The sequence below is a fragment of the Haliotis asinina genome, chromosome 5 (genome assembly GCF_037392515.1).
Source record: "Haliotis asinina isolate JCU_RB_2024 chromosome 5, JCU_Hal_asi_v2, whole genome shotgun sequence".
In the NCBI taxonomy this organism is placed as follows: domain Eukaryota; kingdom Metazoa; phylum Mollusca; class Gastropoda; order Lepetellida; family Haliotidae; genus Haliotis; species Haliotis asinina.
Window position 1 is genome coordinate 59,058,545 of NC_090284.1, and position 18,700 is coordinate 59,077,244.

General features: G+C 39.9%; 1 protein-coding gene across 3 annotated transcripts in view; it reads left to right on the top strand.

Moving 5' to 3' along the window:
- Window positions 1-900: 900 nt before the first annotated feature.
- The window catches only part of LOC137283789 (uncharacterized), a 20,264-nt gene continuing 2,464 nt past the window's right edge, over window positions 901-18,700 (top strand). Inside the window, exons 1-7 of one of the 3 annotated variants that reach the window (XM_067815476.1) lie at window positions 938-1,118; window positions 9,642-9,745; window positions 10,108-10,178; window positions 11,645-11,875; window positions 12,247-12,471; window positions 13,587-13,805; window positions 17,963-18,001. In XM_067815476.1, coding sequence (XP_067671577.1) covers window positions 10,115-10,178; window positions 11,645-11,875; window positions 12,247-12,471; window positions 13,587-13,805; window positions 17,963-18,001 — 778 coding nt within the window. In that variant the 5' untranslated portion in view covers window positions 938-1,118; window positions 9,642-9,745; window positions 10,108-10,114. Of the gene's footprint in view, window positions 1,119-9,451; window positions 9,746-10,107; window positions 10,179-11,644; window positions 11,876-12,246; window positions 12,472-13,586; window positions 13,806-17,962; window positions 18,002-18,700 lie in introns of all 3 variants that reach the window. The other 2 variants (XM_067815475.1, XM_067815474.1) reach the window with 2 other exon arrangements.

The window sequence follows — 18,700 nt, forward strand, 5'->3', positions numbered from 1 at the left end:
ACTAGAAAACTATTACATTGTGCTCAGGCTTTAAAGAACGAGGGTCTATAAGGACTGTGCACGAATTGATAGTTTTATGTGATGTGGTTGGTTACATGTATATAAGCAGATGTCAAGACTGAAATATGATAGTTTGTTGTGTAGAATAGGTGGATGCACTCTGTAGGTATTAGTTCTTGTGTATGTGTATCAGTGATATATGTGAGGGTGTATACAGATTACTGCAAAACCTTCTGTGAGTAGTCGAATGCAGTAAAGCCAAGAGATGATATCGCGTTGTAGTATCTGTAGAAGATCCATCCATCGTTCCATACACACATATATACATTCATTCGCCGACACATCAGTCCATCCATGTGTACGTACGTAAACACACACACGCACGCACGTATATACATTCATTCGCCGACACATCAGTCCATCCATGTGTACGTACGTAAACACACACACGCACGTACGCACGTACGCACACACACACATACATACATACATACATACATACATACATACATACATACATACATACATACTTACATACATACATACATACATACATACATACATTTGTTTTCTTTTACTCTAACAACAAAAGTCAATACACGTGGAATAACTTGTATGCGACTTTACACCACTTTTAGGAACATTCCAGGAATATAACGCTGGGGGTGGGGGTAGCTACATAGATAGGCTTCACACTTTGTACCGATATTGGGAATCGAACTCGATTTTGGTCTGGCAAGCGGGCACTTTAACCACTGGGCTATCACACAGCCAACATTTGCTAGCAGTATACACGTGGTCGTAGTTATGTTTTTCTGCTTAAGGGTCCTACAACCATCGGTTACTTCAAATCTGTGACCAGAAAACCACCCCTTTCCACCCTCACAAACGCACTCTTGTAAAGCACAGGTGACGTCATCTTTAAAAGGCGCACTCGATCATATCACGTCAGTGAATCAATGCAGGTACACCCTAACTTATCTAAACACCAAAGGATACGGGGCATTAGAGAAATTCGAACCAGTTGATGTTCGTGAATTGATGGGACGTGCTACATTGAACAGTGAGGCAGCTAACTCAGTGTATACGGATCATATGATACAGTAAGGATATTCACGGTAGGTAGTCTTATGATTCTATTGATAGGGGCTCTGGTCTAGAAGCCGGGGCCCCCAAATGGGGAAAATGTGGTGCAGTTCTGGCGACCGAGTGGATGTGATTTTTCAAAATCAGGAATGGTTTAAGTTTTTATTTTTTTATCCAGAATAGTAGTTTTGGTAGCTCAGATCATGTATTAAAATTCTGGACAATAATATAATATTACATATATACTCATCGAAAAAATATTTTGGAAAATGCCAAAGGTCAATTTCAATAGAGAAGGGCATTTGTTGAGAAAATTTGAGCTGAACTTTAAATATTAAAGGTATTTTTTGTATGTTTTTTTTTTGGATTCGGGTAATTCGCTATACCGTAACATTCCTAAACGTTACGTTAGGTCAGGTTTTAGTGTAGATTTAGGTGTAGATTTCACGCAGGAATACAAATAACAGCCTGCAAAAGATTCTTGGGAGTTCCAAATAATACACCAAATACAATGGTTACTGGTGATTGTGGCAGATTCCCAGTCCATGTAGAAACGTTTACTAAATGCATTAGATATTGGTTATCACTACTCCACATGTCAGATAATAGACTTCCCAAAAAAAGCTCACAACATGTTATTTTGTTTAGATATACAGAAATGAGTTAGCTGGGTATCATTAATTAATAGAGAATCACTATTCAAGCTGGGCCTTGGATATGCATGGATATACCAAGAGGTTGGCCACTGCCGATTATGTTTGAATACGATAAAGATGAGGCTTAAAGATGTCTCCATACAAGAGTGGCATTCAGTTTTAACCGATAGTACTAGATACGACTATTATTCTTTATATAAACACAATATGTTCCCAGAAAAATATGTTACAAATTTTCAACTTTCAGCAATGAGGCGATACTTAGTTTTACTAAGAACTGGAGGCGCCCAATTACAGGGAGATATAGGACGTAGACATAATACACCTACAGAGGAAAGGATGTGTAAACTTTGCAACTTAAATGAAAAAGAAGATGAATTCCATGTTATTTTAAAATGCCCACTGTATGATGAAATTAGACGACAATATACTCGTATTCCTCAGAAATACATCAAGACTTGTAATCTTGTAATGTTTTGTACACTTATGTCTGATTGTAGAATGTGAAACTTGTGGAACTTATGTAAATTTTGTAAACACGCCATTTCTATTAGATACGAAAAGATGAAAGAGCAAATGTAAACGATATATGCTAAATGTGTTATATTTCCATTACCAACGTATATATGAATGACATTATGTTTATTTGTAAATGGGCCTGTGGCCGTGAATACAATAAACTGAACTGAACATAGGATGAAACCTCTTCAATAGGACCTCTCTTATATCATTTCTCATGAGATCTAAGCGGACCCCACTGTTGTCTCAGTAAAACAACCTTAGGTTTCATCAAACCAGTATTATTGCAATATTATTCTAAAGCGTTTATCTTCAACTGTAGCTGGTTACAGCTATCTGCCAGAGCAGAAGCCTTATCTGCAAACATTAAGGTATACAAGCCGTTTACATGTGGGAAATAAACACCCCTCGGTCACCCTCGGTCCAAAACATGTTTCAAAACATTTAAGAGAATATGGTGTTTCAAAGTGTCAAATGACTTAGAAAAGTCAATATATAAACAGTGAAATCTCATATTTCATTTACATGAATATTGTTTTGCAATAGCACGAAAGTAAGTATGCGGTCTGTTGTAGAATAGCCAGGTCTTAAACCTTGACTAAGTACATTATTTTCATCACACCATGTCTGCAGTCTACTGTCCAGTATTGAAGTGCATACTTTACGTAGTGAGTCAATGAGTGAAATGCCCCTGTAATTGATAGACACAAAAGAGTTACACATAACATGGTCATGAAGATACGAACATCGATGATAGCAAGTGGGATACGATGTCATGCATAAAAACAGGCAGATGAGAACGACCGCAGTAGTTCCCTCTTACGACAACAATGTATTTTTTCAGATCAATATTGAGGTCACCTAATATATTTGTGAAGCTGGGTGAATGATAAAAACAAAATTGCATAGTCAGTCTCATGATATGTACTGTAGTAGGGCCGACACAGGTAACACGGGTACCCGGGATGGGTGGGTAGTGAGTTGGACCCGACTACCCGTCTCAACACCCGGACCCCTTATGTTCATGTGACTAATAGATTACGCACTGAAACATATTAAATATTATTATATAAAAATAAGATTTCATTATCTTTGAAGATTTATACGTAATTAACAGTCACTCTTTTATTATCATAAATGGTTAAGATATTGAAAAACTCGAAATTTTAGCCTCAGAGCTGAAGAATATATTTGATATCAGGAATTAACATAACGGGTATTCGGGAAGGGTAGGGTAATAGGGGATGGGATACGCGAGTTGAAGATTTGGACCCATCCTATTCCTACGTTATAGAAGATACCATACACTATCACTGACAACACAACGTGTGTCGCCAATACCAGCTGGTCTCTGCATAAATCGTACCACAGAGGGTCAGTTTGCATTTAGCTAGTCAATACGCGCACAGATGTTGGTACAGTGTAGATACTTTGGCTGACGCTTTAGAATTAGATTTTGTACGAATAGCCTTGAAATCGTCCATACATATTGACAATAATGGGTGACCTAGACGATATGGATGCTAAAAGATCATCTGTCGTTCATGTCCCAGTTCCCGTATGTCGCATTACTACTTTGCCCTTTAAGAAGAGCGTTAAGGAACTGACAGTAGTTATCGCATCATTCATGGAATTAGCTCACGTGAAGCACTATCAGTTATTCATCAGCTGATGAACGTCGACAATACAACATCAGCTCTGACATAATGACAGACCTCACTAGATGAACACTAAGAAGTCGGCTGTAGTCAAATGCTTTGTTCCAAAAGATATTATGGAGCTACCAGCTGTGGTCAGAGCTCTCAGGGAGAGAGAGAGAGAGTTTGAAATGAAGGACACCGCCTGCTTGCCCAGATCTATACACAGTGTATATATTTTCCAAAATGAAAATGCTAATATTACTAGGAGATTGCAAGGGTATTTTTTGTTTTCTTTTTAAATGCGTTTACGTCCTTGTTAGAACCATATTCGTTCTGTATGACTGGGACTTACACATGGCAGTTGTCAGTCTCATACTCGACACTTTCGGCCTAATCCTTTTCGTAATGCAGTAGTCCAAAATGAAGCCACTTTGCTCCCACATCGGCTCTGTACCCCACTAATTCAGCAGAGTAATATATATTTATCAATATATTAAAATTTCTTATTTTCAGAGGGTTAAGCTTGATTTATCGTGCCAGGATCCTGTAATTATAGGTTCAAACATGTCGTGCATATGTTTATTGGCTTCCAGACATACTTATGTTTCTGAACTTCTCCCACACAACTGTTGTTAGGCCCAATATTAAATTTGCCCTTTTATGGCATTTGAGTTTATGCGAGTAATTTTGCTTGATTGTTTTTGTTGCATCTGTATGGGCTGAGGCTATTCATGACGAAATCCCTCTATGCAGGGTAAAGTGATAATTTCCTCACTAACACAGAAGTAACGAATTAAGTGATCTACTGTTTGTTTGCACCCTTAGCCCCCGTTTTTTCCCGTATGGTATGGATTTTCAACTTCTTTAATATTTACGACATAATCTTTCTGGGCTGCTTTTTGCCCCTTCACCTGTTGGTGAGATGGCAGGACGTATAGCCCGTGTTATTTGTGATATTGAATATGCTTATTGTTTTTGTTTTTTTTGGAAAGGTTAACCCAAGTACATTGTATGTACAACTGCTTGTGGGATATTTAATCAGCACGTATACTTTCTCCAGTTTTCCCTGGGGAAGTGGAAATGGGGAAAGATGAATTATAGTAAAGCAACTATGTGAAAGTACCTGTGAGTAGTACAGGTTTAAGCAGGTTCCAATCACAAGTATTTATACAGATGTTTTGTTATGCAGTAATGTTGTTAGGCAACTCCCAAAAAACGAGGAGAGAGTAATGACATATTGCATAGCCTAAACAACGATCATATTCACTGTGAATTACACCACCTTTTACAATCCAAAGGAATGTATTGTAAATGCTGTGTATATCAGAGGTTTATGAGGGATGTGGAAGATATCAATACGCTTTTCTGATCAGTGTTTCATATCCTTAACAACGTATTAGTGATTTACCAATGTGAAAAAAAAATCGGGAAAACAAAATCGCAATATTTCACATCAAAACCAGTAAAAAATGGTGCACCATACTGTCATCTGGAATAACGGAATTATACGCTTTCTGTCATGTGGTGTGATTTTAATAACAATCCAGCTGTATCTTCGACATATTGGGTAACGTTGATACTATGATACTAAGTATGGAGCTGTTGCTGTTGAACAGACATTATGTAATATTTCTGATTTAAACACAAAGTACCAACCTTACTTTTGTTTCTTTGTAATATGTTTTCATGAACACAATGCCATCCAAAGGGACATATGATCTTCAAATGATATAGCCGAATCAGAGAAAAACCATAATTTGGCAAAAATACCTTTAATTGTTAAGTTCAACTCATATTTTCTCCTCAAATTTCCCTTATATTAAACTGACCTTTGACCTTACCAAATATTTTTTTCCGATGAGCATACATGTAGCATTATTGTCCACAATTTTCAATAACGATTTCAGCATTCCAAAACTACTATTTGATGAAAGTTGGTCAATCCAAACCAGAATTATTAAATCAAACAATCTAGCTATCGGTTAAGGTGCTGCCATAACTGATATGACATGTTGCACCTTAAAAGGGCCCATGCATCGTTGTCACGCACTGATGACAACCGACTTTTAATCAAAGCTAAATCATTCCTGATTGAGAAAAAATGCGTCCCATTCAGTCACCAGAGCTGCAACACATTTTCACTATTTTGGGGTTCTGGCTTCTTCTAGACAGCTATGGTGAGTTTACCCACTGTGACTGTGTGAACGTCGTACTTTGTGACGGTTTGTACCACCTTCTTGTTTCATATTTCGAATTAATATTAGCCTATTGCATAATTAACCATTCTGATCTTTGGTTACATAATTTCACCTGATATTTCGTGAAATTCCTAAATCTCTTATACAGGAATATGTTATAACGGTAGTAGTGTACATGTCTTTCTGCAATTGACCCGTGAAGGTCCCGGGATAGAATAGGTCTTGAGCAAAGCATGCTTGCCAGAAAAGGCGGCTATGCTTGTCGTAAGAGGCGACTAACGGGACCGGGTGGTCAGGCTCGCTGACTTGCTTGACACATGTCATCGGTTCCCAATTGCGCAGATCGATGCTCATGTTGTTGATCACTGGATTGTCTAGTCCAGACTCGACTATTTACAGACCGCCGCCACATAGGTGGAATATTGTTGAGTGCGGCGTAAAATTAAAGTCATTCACTCACTCTTTCTGCAATTCGTGTTGCAGGCTTTACTTTTGTACTTACCATAGTAAAATGATTACAATTATTTAGAACGCTCCTTGTTACTTTCGTAAATGTATTGTATGTATTGTACGTACATTAACATGAATCACCGGAGTGTAATACAATTATGGGCGGTATCGAAGTCTAGTGGTTAAAGCGTCCGCCCGTCTAAGACCCAAGTTCGATTCTCTAAATGGGTACAATGTGTAAAGACCGTTTCTGTTGTCCCGCTTCCTGGTGTGATGACATGAACCGCCGTTCTCTTACGCTTCATGTCGCTGTGTAAGGTTTCATACAGCTGTTGAAATATCCCATCCAAGATAAAAAAATAATGTAACATAGTATCACCAAACCGACATTCAATCAGTTGTCAAAGGGACGCCTAAGTCAAAACCGCTTAACTAAACATATCGGATAAGTAAATACTATTCCTAGGTTCCGGAAACTTCTTCATTAATCATCACTTTTTGAGTCCTGTTAACTAAAATTGGATAAGTAAACAATACCGCTTAAGTAAACGTTTTTACATGGTCCCTGGAAGTAAATTACTGACCAAACGAGACCTGATAACTAAATTAGCGATCACCACATAATCTGACATGAGGGACATGTGTCAGTCACCAGGTAAATAAACATCCCACTTACAGCTTGCTCTGGCTTATGCAGTTTACAATACACTGACAACTAGAGGCCAGTCCTGATGAGTTGTTCATTGTTATATGTAGCTTGGGAGTATCAGTGAGTAAACTGGTGCAATAAAACATGTTATATTACTTGCAAATCTTGTCCGTTACTCTGTCATTTGCAGATATTGAATAGTTTGGATAAGTAAACAATTTTGACGAGTGCCTTGAAAGTTTACTTATCAGGTTTCCACTGTAACATAATATCACCAAACAGAGATTCAATCAGATGTCAAAGGGACGCAAGTTGGCAAAGGTCTCGTCATAAAATTTGTCGTCGTAGACGGCGTGATGAGGTTATTCTGTCATATTTCAGACTAAAATTACAGATAAGACGTTCTCGTCTATATGTGGTCATAACAAGTTGGAAACGCCTGAAAATATCGAACATTAACATATCACATGCCCTGGGCATAACGACACAAGACATACGAGGGATGTCAATAAGTTTTGAGCCTTGCATAGAAAAACACAAAATATTGGTATGAACCACATTTATTTTTCCAACATAGTCCCCTTGTGAGTCAAGACACTTGTTCCATCTTTTCGGCCAGGCGCTGATGCCATCTCTGTAGAAGGCGCCATTTTGGTCCTCAAACCAAGCCTCAGTAGCAGCAATAAGCTCATTATCATTCTGAAATCTACGACCACGCAAGTTTTTCTTGAGATATGGGAACAGATGGTAATCACTTGGTGCCAGGTCTGGAGAGTAGGGGGATGTGGCAAGATTTCGTTCCCGCATTCCTGGACAGCAGCGGCTGCAGCGCGAGAGGTGTGTACTGGAGCATTGTCTTGATGTAGAAGAATACCACGTCTGATCTTGCCCCGCCGCTTCTCCTTGATTGATCACACTTGCCTCAACAAGTTAGCATAATATTCCCCATTCAATGTTCTTCCTTTTGGTAAGTAATCTATGTGGATGACACATTTGCTATCCCAGAAGACTGTCGCCATTACCTTCTGCACTGATCTGGAGGCTTTGGTCCTGGGAGAAGTGACATGTTTCCATTCCATGGATTTTTGTTTGCTCTCAGGATCATAGTGGTGGATCCAGGTTTCATCACAGGTTACTAGCCTAAAGTGAAATCTTCTGGATTCTTGTTGTATCTGGTTAGCATGGAGTTGCTTATGGAGACCCTAGTTTGCTTCATTTCATCTGTAAGCATTCTTGGCACCCATCTTGCGCACACCTTAGACATGACGAGATGTTCATGAGGAATTGTCTCGATGGATCCGTGTAAAATGCCTGTGGTCTCCTCTAACTCGTGGAGTGTGATTCGACGATTTTCCAGCACAAGTCTATGCACTCTGTTAATGTTTTCCTGACTAGCGCTTGTTGTTGGGCGACCTGGACGGGGGTCATCTTCAGGATTGTCTCTACCATGCTTAAATTCATTGACCCATCGTTTGATGGTAGCAGATGAAGGGGAAGACTTCCCATAACCTGCTGAAAGCCTTTCTTCAATGTTATTCGCCGAGTTTCCTTCAAGAACTAAAACCTTACTGCTCTATACTCAATTTTATTCATTTTCACTGCCGTGAGGGTGTCTCTTTCTGTCAATGTGAGTTGTTCAATCACTTCTGAGAGTAAGATACCAAAACTTATATATCACATCAGCTACCAGCCAAAGTTCAATATCGTACCGTATGCTGTGACACCTATTGACATCCCCTCGTATATGTTGTGGAGTGTGGTCCTGCGCATAGAGCTCAAGTCACAATACAGTTGAAGTTAAGTAACGCTGACCGTGGACAGTCCGTGGATGGGTTACCGTGTTTGGCAGCTTGAGGACTGAGGGTTTCTATGACTTCGATCCTGCCCACAACATGTACATGTAACATATGTGGTCTCACCTTTGGCAAGTGAGTTTGTTCAAAATTTAGAGTTTGTTCACGCAGCAGAAAATGGGTGAAATAGATCGAGAGACTTAATAAAGTTCTAGGGCCTCACAGAACATTTTGGGTTATCCTGGGTTCAGGAGTGTGTGTGAACAGCCATAATTATCATTACTGTTATTATATTATAATCTCAGAAGTGCTGGTTGATAATATATTACAAACAGTGTTGGGAGCCTGTATCATGTATGCATCTGTGTGAAGGGCAGATTTTGGCCTCTGTGATTTTTAATCATTTTAACACTCATCTTAACGTAGTGTTCTTTTCATGTATGAGTATTTCATGTTTCAGAATTCGAAATGATTACTTCAGCCAGTTCTCCCATAACACGAACCAGGGGTTATTCGATATGTGTATACGTCGATCCAAGTGATTATTAATAGTGCTGTAGTTTCTATTATGTTAGCTAAATGATTCCATTTGGCGATGAAATTACCTATGATTGTTTATTAAGTCAAGCCAATATGTTCGGCGAAAATAGGCCTCTCATTGGCCCACGTCGCCCTAAACCTATGAAACCAGCCAACCAACCTGTTGCAGTGGGGACGAAGAAGCCATCAGTGAGCCCCTGAGTAACTGATGCACGTATGTAAACCCAAACCCCCGACCTTGTGTGGTACAGAATGTTTGTTCTAAATATGTTAACATATGTTATGTTTGTACTTTATTAAGAAAGTGTAATCCCATACGCAACATAATTTTACAATCCAGCGCATTGCCTAAAACAGATGATTTCTTCAGTCCCAATGAGTGCCGGCTTAGACACCTTCCCCTGTATGTTAATTACATTTGACCACTTTCTAAATGGCATTGTGTAGTCTGAGTATGTTATTCTTAGCAAGGAAAGGAGAATACGACGATAGTCCAGATATACAAGACGATTTGCCAAAATACAAAGCGGAATGCTACAAAAATGAGTACGTAACTTAGTAATGGTATTTTTTCAGATATCGTATGGCTGTCAAAGGCCCTCATACGGGGGTGATATTGTTTCTGGGGCTACTGGTCTCATTTTGCAGTAAGTATGGAACTCATCACCTTCAAGGTTTTAGTTAAACATTGAACAGCCAGTGCTAGTCGCGAGAGGTGTGGGTGTCCGGACTCGCTGAACTGCTTGATATATACACAGGTCGATGCTCATTATCTCCATCACATCATTGTCTTATGAAGACGTGGAGTTTTGTAGATCATCGTCATATACGATGACTTGGGTGTTAAACAACAATCTATGATCACGCTGAAGTATTCATATGTACATGATGACTTTTATACACGATATTTAAGTCTAAACACTGCCCAGTGATGTTGAGAATAACATCTGACTATGTTTTGTATACGATATTGATAGACAATGTGCAATATTGCGCCTCACATATTGTGCATTACACGCAATTTCTAGATATCATGGATGGCAGTGTTGCACACTAGTGTTTCATTATGAACACTGTCGTGTGTATTTATAATTTGTAAATTCACACTTGCGACCTTGGTCACATGTCATCGTATCACAACTGCGTAGATCATGCTGTTGATCACTGGACCGCCCACACTCGATTATTTACAGGCCACTGACATATAGCTGGAATGTTACTAAACAACGAACCAACAAATCAGGACTACACCTTTAAACATGCCAGGACCAATTGTGATCACATACGATATCCATCTTGAATATAGCAGAGGAGGTGTACTTACGTTTTCATCGAACATTTCGGAACTTGACTCCCAAATGAAATGACAGAAATACTCTTAAAAACGGCGTAAAACACCAGTCATTTTTATCCGCCAAAAATTAAGGTATTAGCTTTTACGATCATGTCCCTACACTACATTAAGCGGATATTGTTTTAAAATCATGTACCTACGCTTCGTTAGTTGGATCTTGTTTTAGGGTCATGTTCCCATACACCCCTGACCATATAACCACGCTACGTTAACTGGATCCTGGTTTACGATCATGTTACGATCATGTTCCTACACTACGTCAGCTGGATCTTGTTTTAGGATCATGTACTTTCACCACTACTGCAGACACAGGAGGAGATCAGACTTTATGGGATACGCCCAGTAAAGTGAATGAGATAGCTGCATGCGAAGCTGTCTGTACAGCAGACACCACATGGCTGTCTGCGGAATTCTTGACTGCATCCAAAACGTGCTTTACTTTTCACACTGTCACAACGACTCTTTCCAGGGCTGGTAGCATCTACTCAGCTAAAGATTGTTCAGGTGACAGAAATAAAAGCTGCATAAAACATCGGTTCAGTAATTACGTCCACGATTCAGACGTTCCCTGTACATTAAGTGGATCGTGTTTTAGGACCAAGTACCCATATTAGCGTTAATTAGATCTTGTTTTAGGATCATGTGTCTACACTACATTAATTAGATCTTGCTTTAGGATCATGTACCCACACTGCGTTGACTGGATCTTGTTTTAGGATAATACATCTACACTACGTTAACTGTTGGATCTTGTTTTAGGATCATGTACCTACACCAGATCTGCAGATACAGGAGGCGATCAGAGTTTATGGGAAACGGCGCCGTCCAGTACCGTGAATGACATAGTTGCATGCGAAGCTGTGTGTACAGCTGACACAGCATGCCTGTCTGTGGAATTCTTGAATACATCGAAAACGTGCATTCCTTTTCACACTGCCTCGGTGACTGCTTCCAGGGCTGGTAGCATCTACTCAGTAAAAGACTGTCCAGGTGAGGCCATGTGTTATTTTGTTATTTCGTAAACGGTCAGGACCAAAGAGAAATACAACGGTCAGATGCAGGAGTACAGGTGCATGGGTAGGGATAGGGGTATGGGTCATGGACTGAGAAAGTGATGTAGGGCAGATAGAGAAATGTGGAAGGGGAACAGACTGGTGGAGCTGACGAAGAAAGACAGAGAAAGAAGAAGGGGTAGAGACCAGGGTAGAGTGACAATGTCAGGGCAGAGAGACATCATGGTTGGGGGCAGGGGTAAGGACACAGGTAGGCGAAGAAAGTCTTAACCGGGACCAAGGGCAGAGAACTCGGGGCATGAGCAGATGTACTTACACCACTTTGATAATAGTGTCTTGATTCGTCAGCTGCATCATGCACTATGACCAGAACCAGCAACATTAAAGGCGGAGTGACCAGCATCCAGCTGACCATGAGTACCCTGGAGGAGTGCGGCACGGCCTGCCTGTATCTCTCGCAGTGTATGGGCGTCACCTTCTCTGGGGGCACCTGCAGAATGTACGGGGAGACCATATCTGCAATGAACACAGGAGACACAGTGCACAAAGTGAAACATCCCTGTCCTATTACAGGTAAGAAGAGAATGGGATAAAGGTGAAAGACAATTCTTGTTCATATGCAGATTCGGAAGATGGTTTGATCTATAAGCATATTAACAGTACATATACTCATTATTAGCATAGATTTAAGTGTGGGGTGAGGGTTTATTGGTTGAGTCGTCACTTGTCTTCTATATGTGGTAATAATGTCATGACGTGGGGACGTTAACAGCGGCACCGGAGAGGTACTTCACACACTGGACAACTGGACACTTGGCTTCGTCTACAAGAGCTAGACGTGCAAATTCACAAATAACAGAGAGAGGGAGAGAGAGAGAGAGAGAGAGAGAGAGAGAGGGAGAGAGAGACACACAGAGACAGAGAGAGAGGGAGAGAGAGACAGAGAGAGTGACAGAGAGAGAGAGAGAGAGAGAGAGAGAGAGAGAGAGAGAGAGATAAGAATGAAGAAGGACTACAGGACATGTGCCTACAGGTCTGAGGTCGTTTTGAAGGTAGGGGCGTTATGATGTGGTCTGGGTTAACAGCTGCATCGAAGACACCAAGTGATTGCGATTGAGGGGAATAAATACTGCCAGGTAACCAGGCGAGATTTTGCAAATGACCTCTTTAATGTTTGGGCAATGGAAGGGCTCTAGAAGCACGTTGTGCAACCCCATAACGCCACACGATCACACGCAATAGGTGTGCAATAGTATCGTTATGACAACAATGTTAATATGTTACCTGTGGATCCTAGAATATTGTTCCTCTGGCCACCTCTGGGGTCAAATGAACGAACTTAACGACTCCTTCAGAATTCTCCAATAACGCGGCACTAATCCGCAAAGTCCTTTCGTTTTGCGTTGATCTTTTCATTTTCCTTGACGTTTACTGGCATCGGTAACGCGAATGTACCATGCCTGTATCATTGCTCAAGGTGGACACACTCACAACTGATCATATGAATGTTCTTGTGAATTCCCTCTAGTGGTTTTGCATATACCAGGTGTACTGTTCTCATGGATTGTTGATCCCTACCATACCGTGAGCTATTTGTCTTCCGACGTAATGGAACACTTTGCCTGTCGAAACCTTTGCCTGTGTGTATAATTAAATTCCATTTAAACCAGCACAAAACATGTTTTCAGGGAAGACCTGCTGTATGGAAAACACGTCGACTATGAAGGCTAGCGCAGATCCTGTGGCGACGTTGACAGTGTCTTTGGACTCATGTGAGGCGGTCTGTCTTCTCACTTCCTCCTGTGTTTCTGTCTACTTCAAGAGCAGTGTCTGTTATCTCTACGAGACTGCTACAAACACTTCCGCTGATGCCGGAAGTACATATGCGCTCAAGATTTGTTCCGGAAGTGAGTGATATTTTCCAACCTTTGCGCAGATAATGTTGACTGAATGTTGAATGTACCTAAAAGCTGCTTTGAAGCGTTTCATGAAGAATGATAAATGAACGGTACATAATTTGAAGAAATGGTCATAATAAATAATAATACATTTAATTTAATATATTCCTTGTAGATATGTACTAAGTCACTAATTAATGTCATAATCAAGCATAGTGTTGGAAGCCTAAAGCAATATAAAAAAAGCCCCGCACTTGACAATTCCATATGAAACACGTAAGGTCAGAATTTCACCTCTTCCGTTCTTATATATACTGAAGAGCAATTGAAACCCAACTGTGTATTTTGTCAAGATTTTTGATAGAAGACACAAACACGAACGCTTATTTTTATGAGATTTCATTTTTTGCGAAACTTGCGTTTCTATAGCTACACTCATGCTTTTAGAAACTTCTCGAACCATAAAATCTACTTTCGTACACAACAATAATCTCAAGACTAATCATATTTTCTCGCTTTTGTTAAAAATAAGGATGTGTTACTCCTAATTTACCATTATGCACATGACAACTACACTCATATATGATTCGTCACATATTCGTCAGTGAAAGAATGAAGTAATACTCCATGCTAACGGTTACATACTTCTGACTGTCTATTAACGGATTCTACATTAGCAAGTCTTGACTACATGACACGTTTATTTTATTCTTTCCAAGACGTTTCCGTTCAAAGTGACTGCTGAGCCTGTACAAAGAGTGGATGACTATATATTCAAAGATAACAATATAATTACGAAGCCTATGAGATTAATGTACAAAGAAAATAAGCATCATAATGACAAAGCCAAGAGTGGCGATAAGGGTGTGTTGATAGTGAGTGAGTTCAGTTTTACGCCTCACTCGGCAATATTCCAGCTATAAGGAGGCGGTCTGTAAATAATCGAGTCTGGACGAGACAATTCAGTGGTCAAGATCATGAGCATCGATCTGAGCAACTGGGAACCGATGACATGTGTCAACCAAGTCAACGTGCCTGACCACCCGATCCCATTACCGGCTTTTACGACAAGCATAGTCGCCTTTTATGGCAAGCATGGATTGCTGAAGGCGTATTTTACTCCGAACCTTCTCGGGTATGGGTGTGTTGATAGAAGCGGGAATCCACAAAGATAACATCATTACGAAGCCAGTAAGACTGGACTAGTGTACAAGGAAAACAGTAATATTATTCATTATAAGGACAAAGCCAAAAGCAGCAGACAACACCATGATGGAAGCCCGTAAGATAGGTTAATCTACAAAGATAAAGTGAGGTAAGACAAAGCCGAAAATTATTGGACAGTACTGTAGAGACTCAGTTTACACTGGGAAGGTAAGTGCATTTGTCCCGGCTCCTGGTTGGCGTCTTCCGATGCTTTCTGGAAGTTTCCTCTTTTTCCTTTTTCCAGTGGGTGATGTTGGTGTGTAGAATTTTGCTTTGTTGCCAAGAAATATGGTGTTCGGGTTTTTTATGAGATGTTCAGAAAGGGCACATTTCATGTCAGATGTTGTTACAGAGGTCTTTTGTTCTTTTATCCTGGGGCATGGTGTCTCTCCTGATGTACTTGTCTCCGCAGTTGCATGTTATCTCATACACACATCCTCTTGGTTTGGGGGTGGACTCAGTTGGCCCTTTCCCATTAGCATGTAGCATGTTCTTTAGTGCTGTGTCTGAGGTGAAAGTTACATCAACTTTGTCCAATGGTATCACGTTGACGCTTGAACATCGACGTACACAAGGTGTACAGGGCCGTTCGTCAGCAGAAGCAGAATTTGCGGAGGATACTCCTCAGCGACGAAAGCAGCTTTCAATTCATGTACGTATCCACAGGCGACGTGATGAAGTATGCCACTACGTATCATTCCGGAAGCGAAGGAGTTGCCATTTGTGGGGAAAGGAAACACCGTGTTTTGTGATTGATGGGAATCTCATCTCTCTTATGATGATGAGGTTTTCGGCTTGTTGTACTGTCCTTCTTCCAACAGAATGCACGTGTACTGTTTCAAGAGGACAATGCAAGCTGATAGCAAGCTGATGAGGCCAGTGAGATGGACAAAGGAAAGGCAAGGAAACCAATGATGTAAAAGTAGTATTTATACAGTACAATGGGCTTGTTGGACGAGTGCATCATAGGCGGACAGAATAAAGTGGCCTTAATCTCGGTTGATCAGTCCAGTTCATTTATCATACAATGGGTAGTGTTCTCGGCAGAAAAAAGCCAACGGATATTTTTGGTATCCGTTGGGGTCAAATACGGATACCGATGCAAATTAGAGAGGTCATATGCAAATTTTAGGGATTACTTTCACACTGTAAACAAACGTGGCGTTTGCAAAATGTCTCGCGAACATTATATTTGTTGTTCAAAAGTTTACAGAAATTTACCCAAATTCGACACGTGCTTTTTGTGATTTTTCATACAAAGTTAATGTTTGTTGACAACAATACGCTCTTTAACATAAAAGCTGACTGGGAACTACATGATGTAACACAGTCAAACGAGTGTCACCGCGCTTGTGACCTCACGTATTGCTACGCACATATTTGTGACGTCACAGATATGCGGCAACATCTCAGAAAGTTTAGTTTCATGATCTGTGACAAGTGAAATCACATTATTTAAAAAAAATTACAGTAAGAATGACATTGTATGGTAAATAGGTTATCACACTCGTGTGATAGCCTATGTTTATTCACTAAAACCACTTACATAGTGCAGCAATACATGTACATGATGTAGTGTTGATATTCATATGACACACTGTCACTGAAAGTTTGAATTCACGAATTGAAGAAGTATGTTCTATATTATATCATAGTCGCTACCACTCAAGCTGAGCCCGATTCAGCAACATGTCAGTCAAATGGCGGCGGTCTGTAAATAACCGAGCCTCGATCTACACAACTAATACTCGATGACATGTGTCTGACCAGCCGAACTGTCGCCTTTTACGACAAACATGGACTACTGAAGATCAATTCTAACCCTGATCTTCACGGGTTCTGAGTACTCAGAGCATCTCTGGTAGTCTGTCTCACAATTCCGGAACCACATTATTTTGCTTAACGCTAAGCCTTCTCTGCAGTGTTCTGAATCTCTTGTCTCCACGGGGCTCTTTTTCAATTAAAATGGGTTTGTTTGCTACTATCAAAATTATATATATTCAGAGACTAATTGAGCCTTTGTCTGCACCTCTGGGATCATCTTGGGTTGGACAACGTTAATAGTTATTGTTGACCAGGAAATATTGAGCACTGGCTCTGCAGGAGGAATGGCGTCGGGTGAGTGAACACTTTGTCATGCATGTGTACTCCGTCGTGCACGGCTGATATTACGTCACTTTTGTTAACCTTGACGTTTTACTGTTGTGATTAGTCAAGTCTTGGTGTGCTTGAATACTAGATAGATAGTCCGATTGTCCGAAACAAGCTAAGTTGAAACGTACATATTTGGTTTTCGTTTATTGGCTGCAATCAATTACACTGGCGTTTCAGTTAGACAGATTTGATAAAAAAGACAAGGCAACCCCCAACCCCCTCCCACAAAACCTGCTAAGACAGATAGTGACTATATATACGCTCTAAATTAGCCAAATTATTACCAAATGTTTTTATGTTTTGTCATGATACTTATATAAAACCTTTATTCACTTATAACATCGAAAACATATAAAAACATAGATTTGGAACAAAAGTAAATATTTCATAATATCGCTCTAAACCAGTCGAATTATGTCAAATGAGCTGGCTGTGTGTCATGATACTTATAAACATACATTCATTCATCCACAGCCTCCCATGGGGGAGCGAGTTTAAATTTTTAGGTTCCTAAAAAGAAAATAAATATATTCCATCCTTAGCACATATTCATGACAACTCTATGTTTAATTTTGACAAATTCATTGTTAGAAAGTCGCCACGGAGCAGAGTGTTTGGGGTGTCCAGAATTAAACCGTGACGTGTTGTACCAAAATAGAGACGAAAACATGTACATGATCATGATTTACTGAAATTCAGTGTTAACATCGGGTGTTCGCGACAGGTATGAACATGTTAGACCTTACTGGGATAATGTTAACCTTCGTGGTTTACATCAACTAACATCCTTACTTTTTATTTGACAGCTGAGACAACTTCAGGGAATCTAACAACAATGTGTGTCGGTGAGTATCCAACACAAATGCCATTCTTTGCACCTGTACTGCAGACAGACATACATTTATTAGTGTCCAAGTTGAAAGAACCATCGAAAATACCCCGAAATTTGACACGACTGGAATATGATGAATCAAGAAATGTTACACAAGGCTAGCTTTCACCTCAACATATTCATACGTTCGACACAAGGATTACGATTTTACTTCGACATAAGCATATGCTACACATGAAGACTAAGCTTTCACCTTGACATTACCATACATTCAATACAAGGACTAGGAATATTTACCTTGACATTACCATACATTCAATACAAGGACTAGGAATATTTACCTTGACATTACCATACATTCAATACAAGGACTAGGATTTTACCTTGACATTACCATACATTCAATACAAGGACTAGGAATATTTACCTTGACAGTACCATACATTCAATACAAGGACTAGGATTTTACCTTGACATTACCATACATTCAATACAAGGACTAGGATTTAACCTTGACATTACCATACATTCAATACAAGGACTAAGATTTTACCTTGACATTACCATACGTTCGTCACAAGGACTAAGCTTTAATCTCGACATTAGCATACGTTCAACACAAAGGTGTTTAAATGTATTTGTACTGCATGGATATTTAAGTAATAAAAAAAACCATCAAAGGTTGTTATGTAGTGTTAGCGAAGGACCAGAA